This window comes from Microtus oregoni, unplaced genomic scaffold, assembly GCF_018167655.1.
Source record: "Microtus oregoni isolate MIOR12 unplaced genomic scaffold, Mior012 000013F_ref0000133, whole genome shotgun sequence".
NCBI classification, from domain to species: Eukaryota; Metazoa; Chordata; class Mammalia; order Rodentia; family Cricetidae; genus Microtus; species Microtus oregoni.
Genome location: NW_024543072.1, coordinates 35,735,521 through 35,750,852, shown reverse-complemented (window position 1 = coordinate 35,750,852; position 15,332 = coordinate 35,735,521). Strand labels below are relative to the sequence as shown.

At 40.3% G+C, this 15,332-nt stretch overlaps 1 protein-coding gene and 1 pseudogene across 1 annotated transcript in view; both read right to left on the bottom strand.

The window, feature by feature from the left end:
* Mroh9 (maestro heat like repeat family member 9) overlaps window positions 1-15,332 on the bottom strand; it is a 57,453-nt gene that overhangs the window by 22,270 nt on the left and 19,851 nt on the right. The window contains exons 8-14 of the mRNA XM_041662447.1: window positions 15,016-15,131; window positions 10,918-11,067; window positions 8,079-8,233; window positions 6,964-7,129; window positions 5,489-5,634; window positions 3,973-4,110; window positions 2,097-2,217 (exon numbers count right to left, since the gene is read on the bottom strand). Of these exons, the coding sequence (XP_041518381.1) occupies window positions 2,097-2,217; window positions 3,973-4,110; window positions 5,489-5,634; window positions 6,964-7,129; window positions 8,079-8,233; window positions 10,918-11,067; window positions 15,016-15,131 (992 nt within the window). The remainder of the gene's footprint in view (window positions 1-2,096; window positions 2,218-3,972; window positions 4,111-5,488; window positions 5,635-6,963; window positions 7,130-8,078; window positions 8,234-10,917; window positions 11,068-15,015; window positions 15,132-15,332) is intronic.
* On the bottom strand, window positions 1,030-1,949 carry LOC121455336 (annotated as a pseudogene).

Sequence of the window (15,332 nt, the reverse complement as noted above, 5' to 3'; positions counted from 1 at the left end):
AAGTCTTAGCTTCAATATGATACTGTTAAAAACAAAAACCAAAGTCCTGCTTTTTATGTGCTGAATATCTTGTGTGTCACTAAACACAGTAATGAACTTACGATAGCAAGAGTACACAGGGTTAAAAGTTAAACACTGCAGCCTAAACAAAAACTATACAAAACATAAAGTAGCTCTCACTGGCTACTTAACCCCTTCTGACTGGTTAAAACCTGCATAAAACATCCACTTTAGAATTGTTAGCTATCAGTTCAGAAGGTACCAGTGTCTACTAAACACTTCCTCTCCAAAGTCAAAGTGTAGGCAGGATCAAATCAAATGACATAACACAATCTAACCCTAAAAAACATTCAGGCCGGTATTACTGAAGCAGAGGTAAATACCAGAGCTGTGGGGCCTTTCCAATGCTGCAAAGGACCGAGTATCTCTGGGTCATTCAAAGCAGCATACAAAGGATCTCATTAACCTCAGTCAAGGGCAGGACTGCTGGTGTCCAGCTCTGACCTCCCAGGGAGCATGGCGCCTGTGTCCACAAAAGTAGTGTGAGATCAAAGGCACGCTGCTCTGGTAGCTAAAGAGATAATAAACCACCCCCTTTAAAAGCTCCTTCCCCAAGTGAATCAAAATATACATGGGGAGAAATTAAAATATACTTATCTACAGCATAAGAATTTTGAAATATTACTGTAACCCCTACTTTGAAAATTTCCCTAGAGTCACCTCATTATTTCTGGTCACATCTTGGAGATGGATTCAAACCGTTTCTGTTGACGTATCCTTAAGTACATCTAGTAAAAAATATTAGCTTTATTTCAAATATCTGAACCACTAGTATGACTGCAAAGGATGGTTTCCCAGAGTCATTGAGCACTGGGAGAGAGGAAAAGGTGTTTAGGCAGCAGGCAACAATCATGGCCTTTTCATACAGCAGCATTCGAGTGGCTACTGACTAGTCCAGGACAAGTCTAAACACAAGGGAATTCATGCGCGTTACTACGTATGCCGCGATCCTCACAGTTAAGAGCTCCTTTAATGTTGCGCCCTGAAAGGGACCCTGGTCTTCCTGACGCTGTGACGAGTCTGAACTGAAGCTGGCAGCCTCTTTTTCTTTTTCTTGCTGTGTTTCTTATGCTTCCTTCTCCTTTTGGCTTTATCTTTATCTGTTCTCTCGTGCGCTTCCCTGCTTTTCTTCCTTTTCGCCTGCACCTCTTCACACTCCAACTCTGACAATGACTCGGAAGTCAGCCCTATCTTCATACAGCTTTCTTTATTCGCTGAGTCCGTTAGTGTCCTTTTCTTTCTCAGTCACATCCTTTGACTTCTTTCTCGTTTTTGAACCGTTCTTGCTGTCCGAGTCGGAGTCCAACACTGAGCTCTCAGGAGACTTATGGCAATAACTCTTCTTTTTCTTCTTCTTCTTTGTTTGTTTCTTATCCTCAACTTCAGAATCTGAAGAAGTGCTGAAAGAATCAGAGCTCGATGAAGAAGAAGATGAATACCTATCAGATTTCTTTTCTTTTTTCTTTCTCTGTTTTTTTTTTTTTTTGGATGAGCTCTCATTTCCACTTAATATTTTTTCTCTGTGTTTTTCTAGTTCTTTTTTTCCAATTCTCATTCATTTTTTTTCTTCAAATTCAGCCAAAGCTTTGGAACCCTTATTTTTCTTTTCTAGTTGTTTCTTTACTTCCTCCCAGGTAGGCCTTGGTCGATTCATATAATCCTGGATTGTTGGCCCTGAAGATTGGATTGAACCCCTTGATCAATTCATGTAGGTGCGCCTTTGTGGTTAAGCTGAAACTTCAGGGAAGTCACAAACTTCCGTGGGCACAGCAGTCTGGAACACCCCAGAGCCCTCATCCCTGCATCCCCTGCCCCCTGCGCTAGGGTTGCATGGCACCTGGACCTCGGCCTCTCCCCACCGGTGGGCCTCACAGCAGTGGGGAGAGCATCCCCGGGGCTTCGACTTTATATATCTTTTACTGTATTAAATTTTCATGAGAAAAGTACTTAGGAAGATGAGATGCTGGAGTTTTGGTTTTATTCAGGGAATGGGAATGAAAGAACACAGTTGGTCACATTGTGCTATTAAAACTTACTTCAGCAAAGAATATTATTGTGACGATACTGTCTTCTGATCTTCTAGGACCTTCTACTGCAATCTTGTAGACATAATGTAGGGTCTCTGGGAACTGTGGGAAGTTATATTCACTGAGAGTTCTAGAAAAGAACACGAGACACCAAATTAGCAGAGAAGAGAAATATCCTGCATTAACAAGGACAAGGACAAACTATCAATCCTTACTGTTGACTATCCAGGTTAGAAAGAAAGTCTTTCCAAAAAATACCCTAATCTAAGGTAAGCTTCAGCATCACTACAGAGCTAGAGAGAAATAATTCTGTCCTTATCGTCATCCCTTTTCTTTTATCTCTTATTTTTTCCACATTGAGAAGTCTTATTTTTACATAAGCATCCAACAGTCCTTGACCAAAGAGAGAGAATATATATATATATTTAAATGGCAATCCAAGGTAACCACACTTGCTGAAGGTCAGCCTTTTGGCTTTGGATGATGCTCTTCCTTTGGTGACAACTTTGAGGTACTTCAGAGAAGGGACAGTAAGTTCAGAGTCATTAAATCATTTTCCAGGAACATTTAGAGTTTTCTTCATAAACCATCCTGAATCCAATTGGTAAGAGGTAGGATATTCAAGAATCATATTACAGCTTTTCCTTCCAAACCTCATGTCCTTTGGCTAAACCTGTAAATGTGCATTCTGAACAGATAGAACTCACAAATATAGTTTTACTCCCCAAATGATGTTGCTACCTGTGGAGCACATTTTGCTTATATAGGCATCAGTGGCTGCAGGCTAGACTGCCAGCAAGGCAATGGGCCTTATTTCATAGTCTTATAGCGAACTTTGAAAGTCTGAAAATTATCTTCACCTGTATGGGATCATATTTTAATGGACTGTCTATATTTTCCTTGCAGTCCTACCTTTGAAAACACCTGTTTTTAAAGTTGCAAAAGGTCTAGTTTGTCAAAGGCTATAAGGATAGAAATCGATTTCCCTACGCAGTCCTGTTGTAAGAGCTCATGCAGTTGTGGGATTTTTCTTAGAGCTCCATCTTTCTCCAAATGTCTATATAGTCAAAATTCATGAAAAGTAAATCAAAATGATAAAACTTACTAGCTACATTCATTAATAAATGTTATGTATTTGGAAATAATCTAAGTCATATGATATGACTTCTTTTATCTGTTGGGTTTTGCCAATTAAAAAAATCTACATAAATATAGTTTTCATTTAAAAGCATATATCCCCAAAGTACATATGCCCACACAGTTACAGTTTTAGAAACATCTAAAGCCCATGGGCCACAGAAAAAGTATTCTCTGAGTCAGTCACAACTACAAAGACTCTTTCATGGCACCAAGACCCTGTATTCTCTGAATTCTTGAATTTTTTTTTGTGATTGTCAGAAAATCAGATCCCTATCATCAGAAGGGTTAAATAAAAACAAACTGAACAATTCTTCAAAAATATTTCTACTGCAGGAAATTTTTTTTTAAAAGTATGTTCCATTGTATTTTCCAGAATGTACTTGGCTTACTGGGTATGGACCTTGGGTAGATTTCTCTAAAACTAGAAGGCATTGGTACTTTTGAGTGTCCACAGAGCAGAGATCAGCTAAAATCAGAGAGGAAAGCATCACATTTATTTTAAGCTCTTTGTATGTAAGAGAGGCTATTTTATGGGTGGATGAAGAAGAAAAGAAAAGAAGAAAAAAAGAAAAAAAAAGAAATTATCTCAGAATAAATCTTTTAAATCACCAAAAGATCAAAAATCAAGTTTCAATGTAGGCTGTTAGGGAAGCTTTTGGGAATGTGTTCCCACATGAGAGCCTGAAGGTGGATGCAGAGGAGAAGATGGAGAGCTAGAGTCCTACCCTGAGTCCCCTGTTCTTACTTGGCAATGACCTGGATCCCGTATTGGTGATCCATGACTTGAGAAAACTGGTCCCAGAAATTCTTTTTCTCTAGAGCATCGTGCACTTCTTCTAGTCCAGAGCAATTCAGCAGAACCTTTAGGCCGTCTCGTACGTAGCTGAGGCCCAGAGAAGAAGAGACAGTCTAAGACAGTGACCCACACATAACTGAGTACATGCAACTTGACTTTCCATCTATCTTGGCAAGGATACAGTTTTAGAGAGTTTCAGAGGATGGTAATTGTTAAATGCTTTTCATCATCCTGATGAACAGTGTGTAGAAGGAGCGGCGGGTTGCGTTCCCGGTGGCCGCCTGCATAGCTAGCTTTACACCCAAAATAACAACACACAAATTGTATTCTTTTAAACACTGCCTGGCCTGTTATCTGTAGCCTCTTATTGGCTAATTCTCACATCTTGCTTTAACCCATATTTAGTAATCTGGGTAGCACCATGAGGTGGTAGCTTATTGGGAAGGATCTTAACTTGTGTCCATCTTGGAGAGGAGAGCTATGGCGTGTGTCTCACTTCCCTCTTCCTCTTAGAATTCTGTTCTGTTTACTCTGCCTACCTAATTTTCTGTCCTATCAGGCCAAGCAGTTTCTTTATTAATTAACAAATGAAACAACAGCTAGATAGAAGACCCACTTACATCAACAGTGCATAGATTGCAAAAGTTAAAATATAAAATGGTAGCACATAAAAGTTAGGCTGAATCACATTAACAAGCTTACAATCTTACCCAGAAATGTAATGACTTGGTAGAACTATCATTTTTCTTTGGTTGGCGGTGTGGGGGGGGGGGGATGTTCTAAATAAGCAAGATAGGTTTCTGTCTTCTTAGGGATGGGTTGGTGTGTATCTTTTTTAGAGGACAATGAATGAATTAAGTATCTTAACGAGATCAGCTGTGCTCTGTTTGGCTTAGATGGTCATACCAGACACAGCAAATAACTGACAGTTGGACTTTGACTTTCCTTTCAGGGCAGGGAAACTAGCTTTCTTGTCCAAAAGGAAATGGTGACTTTGTCCTGAAACAGAGGGCGGTTGTCACACTGCGCTCACCCACATCATATCCACATCAAACTATGATAGCCTTCCAGTTTACAATGAATATTTGCACTCACTCTTCTGTTTTGTGTGTGCAGCAACTCCGAGAGGTTGCTATCGGAGCATATGGAATGGCAGAGTTTGAATGTGTCTCGCTTTGGATCGAATGGCCCTTTCTGCTTCTTCCTCTTCTCACTGACCTGACAGCAGGAGCGATGGGAACAAACTGTGTTCTGAGCTCGTGACTCTTTTGTGTGGTGCATATAGAGAGGAGAAGTCCTAGTGAATGATTATGTCCTCAACATGATTGCTTTTCTGAAGAAATGCTACCCTTAGAGTAGAATAAATGTGAGCAGAACCTCCCACGGTCTTACAACAAGTCCCACACTAGCCCACGTGAGATGCTGGACCCTTCTCTCTCCACAACCCCAAATAGCACTCTCTTACAGAGGTCTGTCCTTGGCCCTGTCTTTTAGAAGCTGGCTGCAGTAGAAGAGTTGAAGCATGAGGGCCATCAGGAACTCGGGGAAAAGCTTGGTCACCACTTTCCTATAGGAATTCACAGGTAGAAATGTGCACAGGGCCTGGGATGCCTATTGGGGAAGGAAAATGGAGTTAAAAAAGGCGACTGTCTCCCTCCAAACATCATACAGAGGGCAAGAAAGACTGCATGCCTTCCCAGACTTCTTCAGCGTGCATGCGTATTGGTTAGCAGAACCTGGGCCAAGCATTCTTGGTAAGGAAATTCCAAGGCACTGTTACTGGTTCCCTCCCAGCCACCAAATTTGTGGAAAGAAAGCTGATCCTCACGGAGGGCTTATATCCTAAGGTCTCCTTCCTGTGTAGCCATAAGGAATAGTCTGACTAGTAAGCAAAGTCTTCGTTAGGTTTCTTAAAACCCCAGGGAAGTGATGCAGTCAGCAGAAGGTACATCAAGTCATCCTTGAATCGCTTGAACCCTGCATACCGACAATACCCACTACCATCCATACGCACATCCCAACACCTCATATCAATAAACAATGGCACCCCTGTTCATTACATTTTTCTCATGGCCCAAACATCACCACACTTGAGAGGAAACTGGTAGACAGAAATGATATCAGTACCGACACGACCACTGAAGTTTCTATGTCTTAGCTGGTGGCTATCTCTCTAAAGTCAAGTACAGGTCTGCCCTTGGGCAGTTCCCTCAGATTCTTTGGCCTTCTTGCCATGTCAGTTGCATCCTGACAATTTTGAATGCAATTGGTCCCCATAAACTAATAGGAGCAGATTAGGAGGTGTGGCCTTGTTGGAGTAGGTGTGGCCTTGTTGGAAGAAGTGTGTTACAGTAAGGGTGGGCTACTCCCAGTGTCACAGTCTGCTTCCTGTTGCCTTATGATCAATGTGTAGCCAGGACCATGTCTGCCTGCATATTGCCAGGCTCCTGACCATGATGAGAACCTCTGAACTGTAAGCCGCCACTTGAATTAAATATTTTCTTTTATAAGAGTTGCCGTGGTCATGGTATCTTTTCACAGCAATAGAAACCCTAAGTAAGACAACAGGATTTGTGTTCTGCTTTCTGTCTTTCCAAGATGCATATAAGTACTATCTTGAACCATCCCAGGATTCTGATTTTAAGCCATTTCCATATGGAGGTGTGCCATGTGCTACTTACCTTAAACCATCCCTGTCACCCTGTCTCCCTCACATACACTACCATATATTTATATACTGAATATAAATATTCATTCCTTATCTTTGTGTCTTGGCAGATTCCACGCGCTATCATCAAGTTGTATTGCACAATGAATGTGTTTTAGGTGGATGCATGCATGAAGGAGACTGTGCCGAGGAGGGGTGGCCTAATCAGTGAGGATAGGGGATTCACCATCAGGAGGACAACAGGGAGCAGAAACACTCATGGAAGCATTTACCGCCACAGGCATCAAGTTGGTGGCATCCAGGGAGAAGCGCCTTTTTTCTACCAGAGTTTCCTCCAACTCCCCAGGCTTTCCTTTCAGTATCAACAAGATCGTCTTCAGCACTTGGGGCGCGACACTTGACTCGGTGCTTGCCGCTTGCCACATCAGAAGCAGAGCCCTGCAAACACAAGGTGTTGAGACCCATGCTTGCTAGTCGCTGTTTTAAGTTCTGTGCAGCCTGTAGAAGGGAAGTGACACTCCCTCCCCCACAGCGTAGGAACTGTAGAAGTGAAGCCCTGTGGTTTTTCTAAGCTCTTTTAATGCACTTGTTAGAGCTGTACTGGCCCATAAGCTCAAAGTAATGGGTTCAGTTCTTTAAGATTTCTTGTGGTCCTAGGTCATGAGTTTCAGATGAACAGTTAATGGGCCGAAGATTCTCAGTCTTAGTAACAATAAAATAAATTTATTTTATGTTTTTACCTGCATATATGCATGTGGATGTCTGTGTGTGTGCACACACATGCATGTGGGTGCCTGTGGATGACAGAAGAGGGCATTGGATCCCCTGGAGCCAGAGTTACAGGTGGTTGTAAGTCACCCAGTGTGAGATCTCAGAATTAAACTCTAGGACTCTGTAATGGCAGCTCTTAACCACAAAGTCATTTCTTTGGGCCTTATTTTGGTAATTAACTTTTTTTTTAATTCTATTGGTGGGTCTAAATAGCGTAAGTCAAACCTTTATAAATAAGAAAATCTCTATGTCTGGGAGATTTTTTTCAAGGAAAAAAAATGATTAAATTAACACAGGTAAGAGAAACTCATTATCTTTTTGAAGCAAGTTTCCTTTGGTAAGATTTGTAACAGCATATAATTTAACACCCTCCCACAGTGACACTGATAAAATCTTGGGGTCCTACTGTGTGCTAACCTTTATCCAAAGTTATGCATAACACATGAACATACTTAAAACTTATAGCCAGCATAGATGGTGCAAAAAAAAAAAAGGATTTTTTTTTCAGAAAAAGAGATTATGCCTAACTACAATAAAGAAAGACTTTAGCTTGGCCATATGACCATGGAATTTGTGGGTAAGTGTATACAGAGGGGCAAGATGCGGGATGCCTTACTCGTCTGCAGGGACTGGGAACTCCATGAGTTGAAAGATCACCTTCTTAGGGGATGCTCTTATCAGCAGGCTGATGACCCGCAGCAAGACATTCTTCATCGTGTGGGAAGAATTCCAAGTGAGCTGCTCATAAATGTCATCCACAATTTTAGACACCTGGAAGAAGAATCTTTGTAGGTCAGCAAAAGTGTCACCTTCTTTGTTTACCTTTAAGCCTAGCCATGACTTGGTTTTGTGAACTCAACCTTTGTTGGAAGGACCAATGTAGCAATTAGCATACAAATAAGCAATAGCTGAAAGTATATTCATATTATTACAATGCAAAATATTTAAGGTCAGGAACTATAAAGTCATGTAGTTATGGATATCGGGGGAAATTGCTTTAAAAACATAGCTGGGTTGAGGCAATAAATTGCCAAACCGTACTTCTATTCCATTTCTCTTTGGCTAGTGATTTGCTGTAGTAGAAGCTAGTTTTACACCCCTGGTTTTCTTTTTGACTTTCCTTCCTGCCTCCAGCAATATGCTATGGCTTTTTCTAGGCTCTCTGAGTGCTCTCTCCTGTTGGAGAACTCCGTCTGGTTAAGGAGATGACCACAGACCTCCCATTTCCCTCAGGTTGTGTTTGCTCTATGGAATGTCTTGCCCACAGTAGCTCTGAGAACTCTCTATGATGCGGTCCTTTATCTGGCCTGCTCTCTGAATTTGAATGACTCCCCTTGTCTACCTTCTTTCCCAGTCCATGATTATATCAGGAGAGGAAACTGTGAGTCCCATGTGTCCATCATTGTCAGGACTGTCTTCATGGGTCTGTGACCTAAGGGTCTATATGAGGATCCATGTTCAGATCCTCTCAGTCTTGTCTAAAACTTAGATTTTTTTTTTCATTTTAAAGTTTTGCAGTTTTTTGAGATTGGGCTTTATAATTCAATCCCACTGGGACAATTACAGGGTATCCTTGTAATATTGTGAGATTTGCATGGTTCCTGGTGCTGGACAATTCTATATTCTGTCAATTATATTTTAAATAAACGCTGATTGGCCGATAGTCAGGTAGGAAGTATAGGTGGGAAAACCAGACAGGAAGTAGAGGTGGGATAATGAGAACAGGAGTATTCTGGAAAGAAGGAAGCTCTTTCCGCAGTCCTGTCCAGACACCGAAGACGCAGGATGTGACCTGCCCCACCGAGAAAGGTACGAAGCCATGTGGCTAACATAGATAAGAATAATGGGTTAATACAAGTTATAAGAGCTAATATAAAGCCTGAGCTAATGGGCCAATGAGTTTATAACTTATGTAGACCTCTGTGTGATTTTCTTTGGGACCTAACGACTGTGGGAACTAGGCAGGACAGAAACCCCAACCAGCAAGCCCTCATGTTACAAGTTCCTGCAGCTCCAGTTACATATAATGGTCATTGTGCTTCTTCATGTGCATAGGATTGCCATAATTTGTGGAAGTCCAGTGGGAAAACAAACTGGATACCAGAGGCATTTAACTGCAACCACTTAGCTGGAAAATGATGGCATAGAAAGGAAGAGGTGTGTTTTTTTGATAAGGTGTGTTTGAGCCTAAAGGCTGCTATTTTGGCTAAACAAAGGAGCCCCAGGGATCCACCTGTCTCAGGTGAATATCTATAACTCAGGACTAGAGTTACAGGCATATTTCACTGTACTTGCATTTATCTAGGTATCAAAATCAGGTCCGCATCATTGGCCAGCAAGCATTTTACCCACAGTCATTTCATCAGTCTGAGATGTGAGGCCTTTGAGAGATGACTACGTCTTGGGCATCAGTGCTTATGAAGTTACTATGGTTATCCCTAGGAGTGGGTTCCTTGCTCTTGGAGTAGGTGTATGATTAGAGAATGAGTTTGGCCCTTTCTTCTCTGTCTTGCAATGTTCTCTTGCCTTTCCTACTTCTCCCAGGAGATGACACAGCAAGGAGGTGTTTGCAAGGTAAGAGCTATGGCTTTCCCAGAATCAAACACTGTAAGAAACGAACTTCTATTCACTATAAACTGTCTATTCTAAATGTATTCTGCTTTTGTAATACAACAGCGATTTATTTATTTTCAGTCTTTCCTTATTTGTCAGGACATTGAAGGCAGAAAATTCTAATAAGATATGTGAATGACAATAAGTGAAATAAAAAGTTGAGTTAATTTTGTGCAACTCCTGGTAAAACTGACATGCTTATTCATGTATGAACTACACAATACAAACCTCATTATTTTGTTGATTCTGCATTTAAATTAGTTATTCTTATATTCATAAATCTAATTGTCACTATACAAGTACATATGGACAAAAGATGCTAATAATGAAAAAGTAAGTTTTCTTTTCACTTAGACATCTAATAGCAAACAAAAATGTCATAAGGAATTGAGAGAAAGAGGTCATAAAGTAAAGGGAATAACCCAAAGCTTCCATCTTTTTAACTTCAAATGATACATAGTTCTATATTTCATATTGTACTGGTCTGCACAAATTCCTTACCCAGTGTTACTCCAATATGAGAGTCCTTGAAAATGTTTCTTAAATGCTACATGGAAGACTTCAATTACAAAAGTATTTGTTATTAATACAATTCTCTATTAAAATCCAGCAAAGTAAACATGGCAAAATGTTCTAATTTTTCATGATGGGTAAAAGAATATTCATTATAACAGTGCCGACAATTTTCCCAGTTTGAAACATTTCACAAAAGCCTCATCTGATTAAAGTGACTCAGTGAACAATAGCAAGAAATTGGGATATAAAAAAATAGATAACAAAGCTGAAAAGTGGACTTTTGAGAGCACTCTCTGTTCTCCTTAGCTCGTTGCTAACTACATCACCATGGTGATCTTCTGAGCATGATATTCCAAAGTCAGCGTCAGTAAGGACGCGGCCTCCGAGGCTGTCTCATCATCAGGAGAGGAAAGTTTCTTCAGGAGGGTCCACACAAAGTCAGTCAGAAAGGTGGGTAGTAGTATTTCTCCCACACTCTGAAACCAAAAGGACATTTGTGACCACCAGGGTAAGCAAGACACCGAAGCTTAGATATTTGGGGGTAAGGCAGAGTTCTAGACCAGGCAGAAGTATAAGACATTCATGAACTATGGAACCTGTTTTTTTTTTTAATTAAAAAATGATAGAAAGTGTGTTTGTGGTAGTGTTCGTGTAATGACAATCAAAATCCAGGTATTATACAAAACCCAGGTATTATACAAAACTTACTTCTGCTTTTAAAATAATTTCATTGCCAAATATTACCAAGATGCCTTCAACATGTGAGAAACAAATGTGGTTCACAGAAGATCCTGGAGAGATAGGCTGAGAGAGTCAAGGTGATGTGAAAGTATACATTTTTCTTTTCAGTGAGACAGAGAGAGAGAGACAGAGATGGGGAGAAAGGATGAATGAACATGACCCAGCATAGAAGTTCTATATGCCCATGACTGAGGTCTAACGATTGCTATGGAAACAACTCCTTTTGAAGCTTGAGGACTATCCACAACTATAAATGATCACAGGAGTAGAAAGGACAAAGGTGTCACAATTTCTATTTTTATTTTTTTTCTTTTTCTGCCTTTGTGTGAAAAACAAATAATTCATACAATTGGCAAATACCTCTAATCTCACCAATAAAAGATGATACCTGCCGCCTTTAAAGGGGTGGAGTCCTGAAGCTGGACTTTTCAGGAGCTATGAGCACTTGTTGCTCTTGCAAAAGACCTGAGCTCTCTCCTCACCCCTACACAGTGGCTCACCACTACCCTAACTCCAGTTCCAGGGGATAGGATGCCCCTTTCTGACCTCCGTAGGTACCAGACAGCCATAGGATGCACATAGAGTCAGACAGACAAAAACAGAAAGATGAATTACTGTTCCTTTTGCTCAATAAGGCAGGTCTGAGGTCCAAGACAGCAGATTGCACCCAGCCCTCCACAGCTAGCCTACAGCTGCTCGACAAACCAGTGATGGATCATAACCTTGGAAAGCTGTGAAGGAAACCCCAAGTCTACTGTGGCTGGGGGAGGTAAGTGAATTGCCACAGACTGTCCTATTTGAAGAAAGTCAGAGTAAATTGTAAACATTAAATTTTTGGAATATTACTGGAAGTGATACTTTCTTCATTGAAATATTTGTTTACTCAACAATGGTTTCTCTAATTTCTACCTAAAATTACAGGGAAAAAAACAGTTCCCAATGAAATCTAGAGCTGGTATTAGAAGATTTTGTCTTATAAAGCTGTGGATATGACACTAGGTTGCGTGAAAAATTAGAGTTTGTGGGGACTGGGAAGATGGCTCGTGTGCAAGCATTAGGGTCTGTCTGAGCTTGGATGACCAGCAGTCGTGTGAAATCTGGGGACTGGTGATGTGTATCTGTGAGCTCCATGCTTGAGGATGAAACAGACAGCTAGATCCTCAGAGGCACTGACCAGCAGATCTAGCTGAATCAATCAATTTCAGGCTCAGAGAAGAGACCGTGTCCTAACAAAATAGAGAATCAAGGCAGACACCAGATGTCAACTTTTGGACTCCACGTGATCATACAAGGGTGGATGCTCCTCTCCTCACACATGCACATGCACATATGCATGCACACCCACACACAAACATGCCCGTGGGCATCGAGAATCTAGAGATCACCTCATCCATTTATTATTGTTACATTGCAGTGCTATGCATTCCTGATGCCACTTGAATTAGTGACTGGAAAATATACTATAAATTGATATTTTATAGCATGTATATAAAATGCTATGTATTCACGTGTTATACATACTAGTTAAAAAACAAAAGCAAAATCTCTGCTAATCTCACCATGCAGCAGGGTGGGGGAGTGGGTGTGGCCAGCAGGAAGTCCTATCCCTAGCTGAGGAGCTGTTGTCATTTGAGGAGGAGAAGGGCCAGTTTTAAGACTATGGCCTCTGGTAGATCAATCACATTTTAGGGAAGGCCCAACACTCAAGAGTAATTTGCACAGAACGAATTGTACTTGATGTCTTTTAATTTACTTTCATTTGAGTAAAAAACAAACAGGACCCAAGATTGGGTGGGCAAGGAGGTAATGGTGGATCTCAGAAGAGTTGGGAGAGGGGATGAATGTGATCAAAATACGTTGTACAGAATTTTCAAGAAATAAAAATATTTTAAAAAATGTCGTAAAGAACAGCATTTCACAAACAGATGAATTATTCTGAGTTTCTTTCTATAAATTTCTGTGAGATTACTAGTTTGTATTGTATGAACTTGTTTTGGTGAATGATATGTTCATGACCCTCTGAGAATTATTGATGAAGTCTTCGCTTCACCAACAGTTCCTATAGAAAACAGAAGTGACTTGACTTACAAAGCGTCTTCATGTTCAATACAGTCTTCACACGTTAGTGCTGTTTTGTACCCAGCTCTCTTACTTAGTGACAACCTTGCTGTATCTCTGCTTGCATCTTCTGAACTTGACCATGGACTCTTGGGGCCTTGGTACAGATTTGGATTCCTCCCACCCACATGTGGGTATTCTTGTTAGAACCTTGAATTCTCTCAGCCCTGTTTTATCTACTCTGGAGGTCTACATCTGTGTTGTCTAGTCATTGCTCTTCCATGCCTTGATACCCCTGAACTTTATGTTGTTTAACAATAAGAAAGTGAACAACAAATCCTAAACACATGAGTCTAAGGCACTCCAGCAGAAGAACTTCTAAACCTGATAAACACTGAACTCAGATGAGAGAGAATTCAAACCCAGACGTGTTGCTATTAAGTCTCTGAAGCCACTGGGGAAAGACTCCCAGATTTAATAGCCCAATCATGGTGCTCAGAGATCTATCCCCTGACATTGCACTGGAAGGGAGAGTGTATGGATAAAGAAGGGTTTGTTCGCAAGCTTACATATCTTCCCAGTTTCCTTATGGAAATGGACATTTTCATACTTAACCAGTCTTGCAAGTTTTGAGGTTATGTATGTAAGAAAACCTCTTGTCTTTGTAAAGAGGCATCATCAGTTATGTACACACACACACACACACACACACACACATTGCAAACACCTGTATGGTATCTTTTGACCATGTATATCATTTAGATACATTGCTTTGGCATGTTCTTAGACTTCCACAATTCTAACCATGTCAACCATGGGAAGAGAACCACTGCACTATATCTGGAATTTGGAAGGAAGAACACCCTAAGTCTTCTGATCCTAGAATATAGGCTAACCTGAGGGTCCTTCCCAGAACTTATGTTTTACTGTTGGCTCAGTATGTGTGTCTGAAAGTTGACAGCCCAACCGGGACCTAGTACTGGGGAGCCTTAGAAGGTAAGAAGTTTGAATTATGAAAACTGAAAGAGTAATATAGAGTTACAGATCTTAATGGTTTCTCTAGGATTAGCATAGGGTAAAAATTATTTGCTTAATACTGAGACTTATTAGCACACTGTGTAAATAGCCTTTTCCCCTTAAGATGATATGTTTATGCAAGTCAGGCTGGCCTTGAACTTGCCATACTGATGTTTCAGCTTCCCGAGTGCTAGGATTATAAGTATATATTATTATGCCCAGCACTTTTTGTAAAACTTCATAAATTTTTAAAAAATAAAATCAAAGTTAAAATGTCATTCTGATATTTGTGGGGGAAATTATTACATGTTAGAAAAGAATTGTTGACTCCATTAATTTTGTCAAAAAAAAATGGAACTAATCTACATATAGAAGTCTCATTAAGAAACATCTATATAACAAGTAGTATATTTTAAATTGCTGTGGTTGAAGATAGTAGACATAGTTCTTAAGTGACAAGAAATATAGGGAGCCACATGCTCTGTGCTTCAGTCATTTGTATTTCTGAATAAAGAAAAGGACACTGAAGTTATTAAAAACATTAACTTGAAGGAAATAAACTCGAGTAAGGGCAATAAAACATTTAAAACGAACTACATAGAACATACCTTGGCAATTTTGTTTCTGTCTCCCTGTATGTCCTTGGGTAGTAATTCAAATCCAGAAGCCATCATCTTGGGGTTATCGGTTTCTCCAATACTCGGCCTGTGTTTTTCAATGTTAGCTGTGTTAAGGAAAAGAATATAAGGTTTTCATCCAACTACTGTTTCAACCTAAGATGTAGTTATTTCCAGTTTTCTACCCAATTCTGGATGCCTGCAAAATGCTGGTTACTTAACACTCTGCTCGTGGCCTATTCTCATAAAAGCTTAAGGTGGCATGGATCCAGAATTTATAAAGTCCTTAAATGAGGCTGTTTTTAACA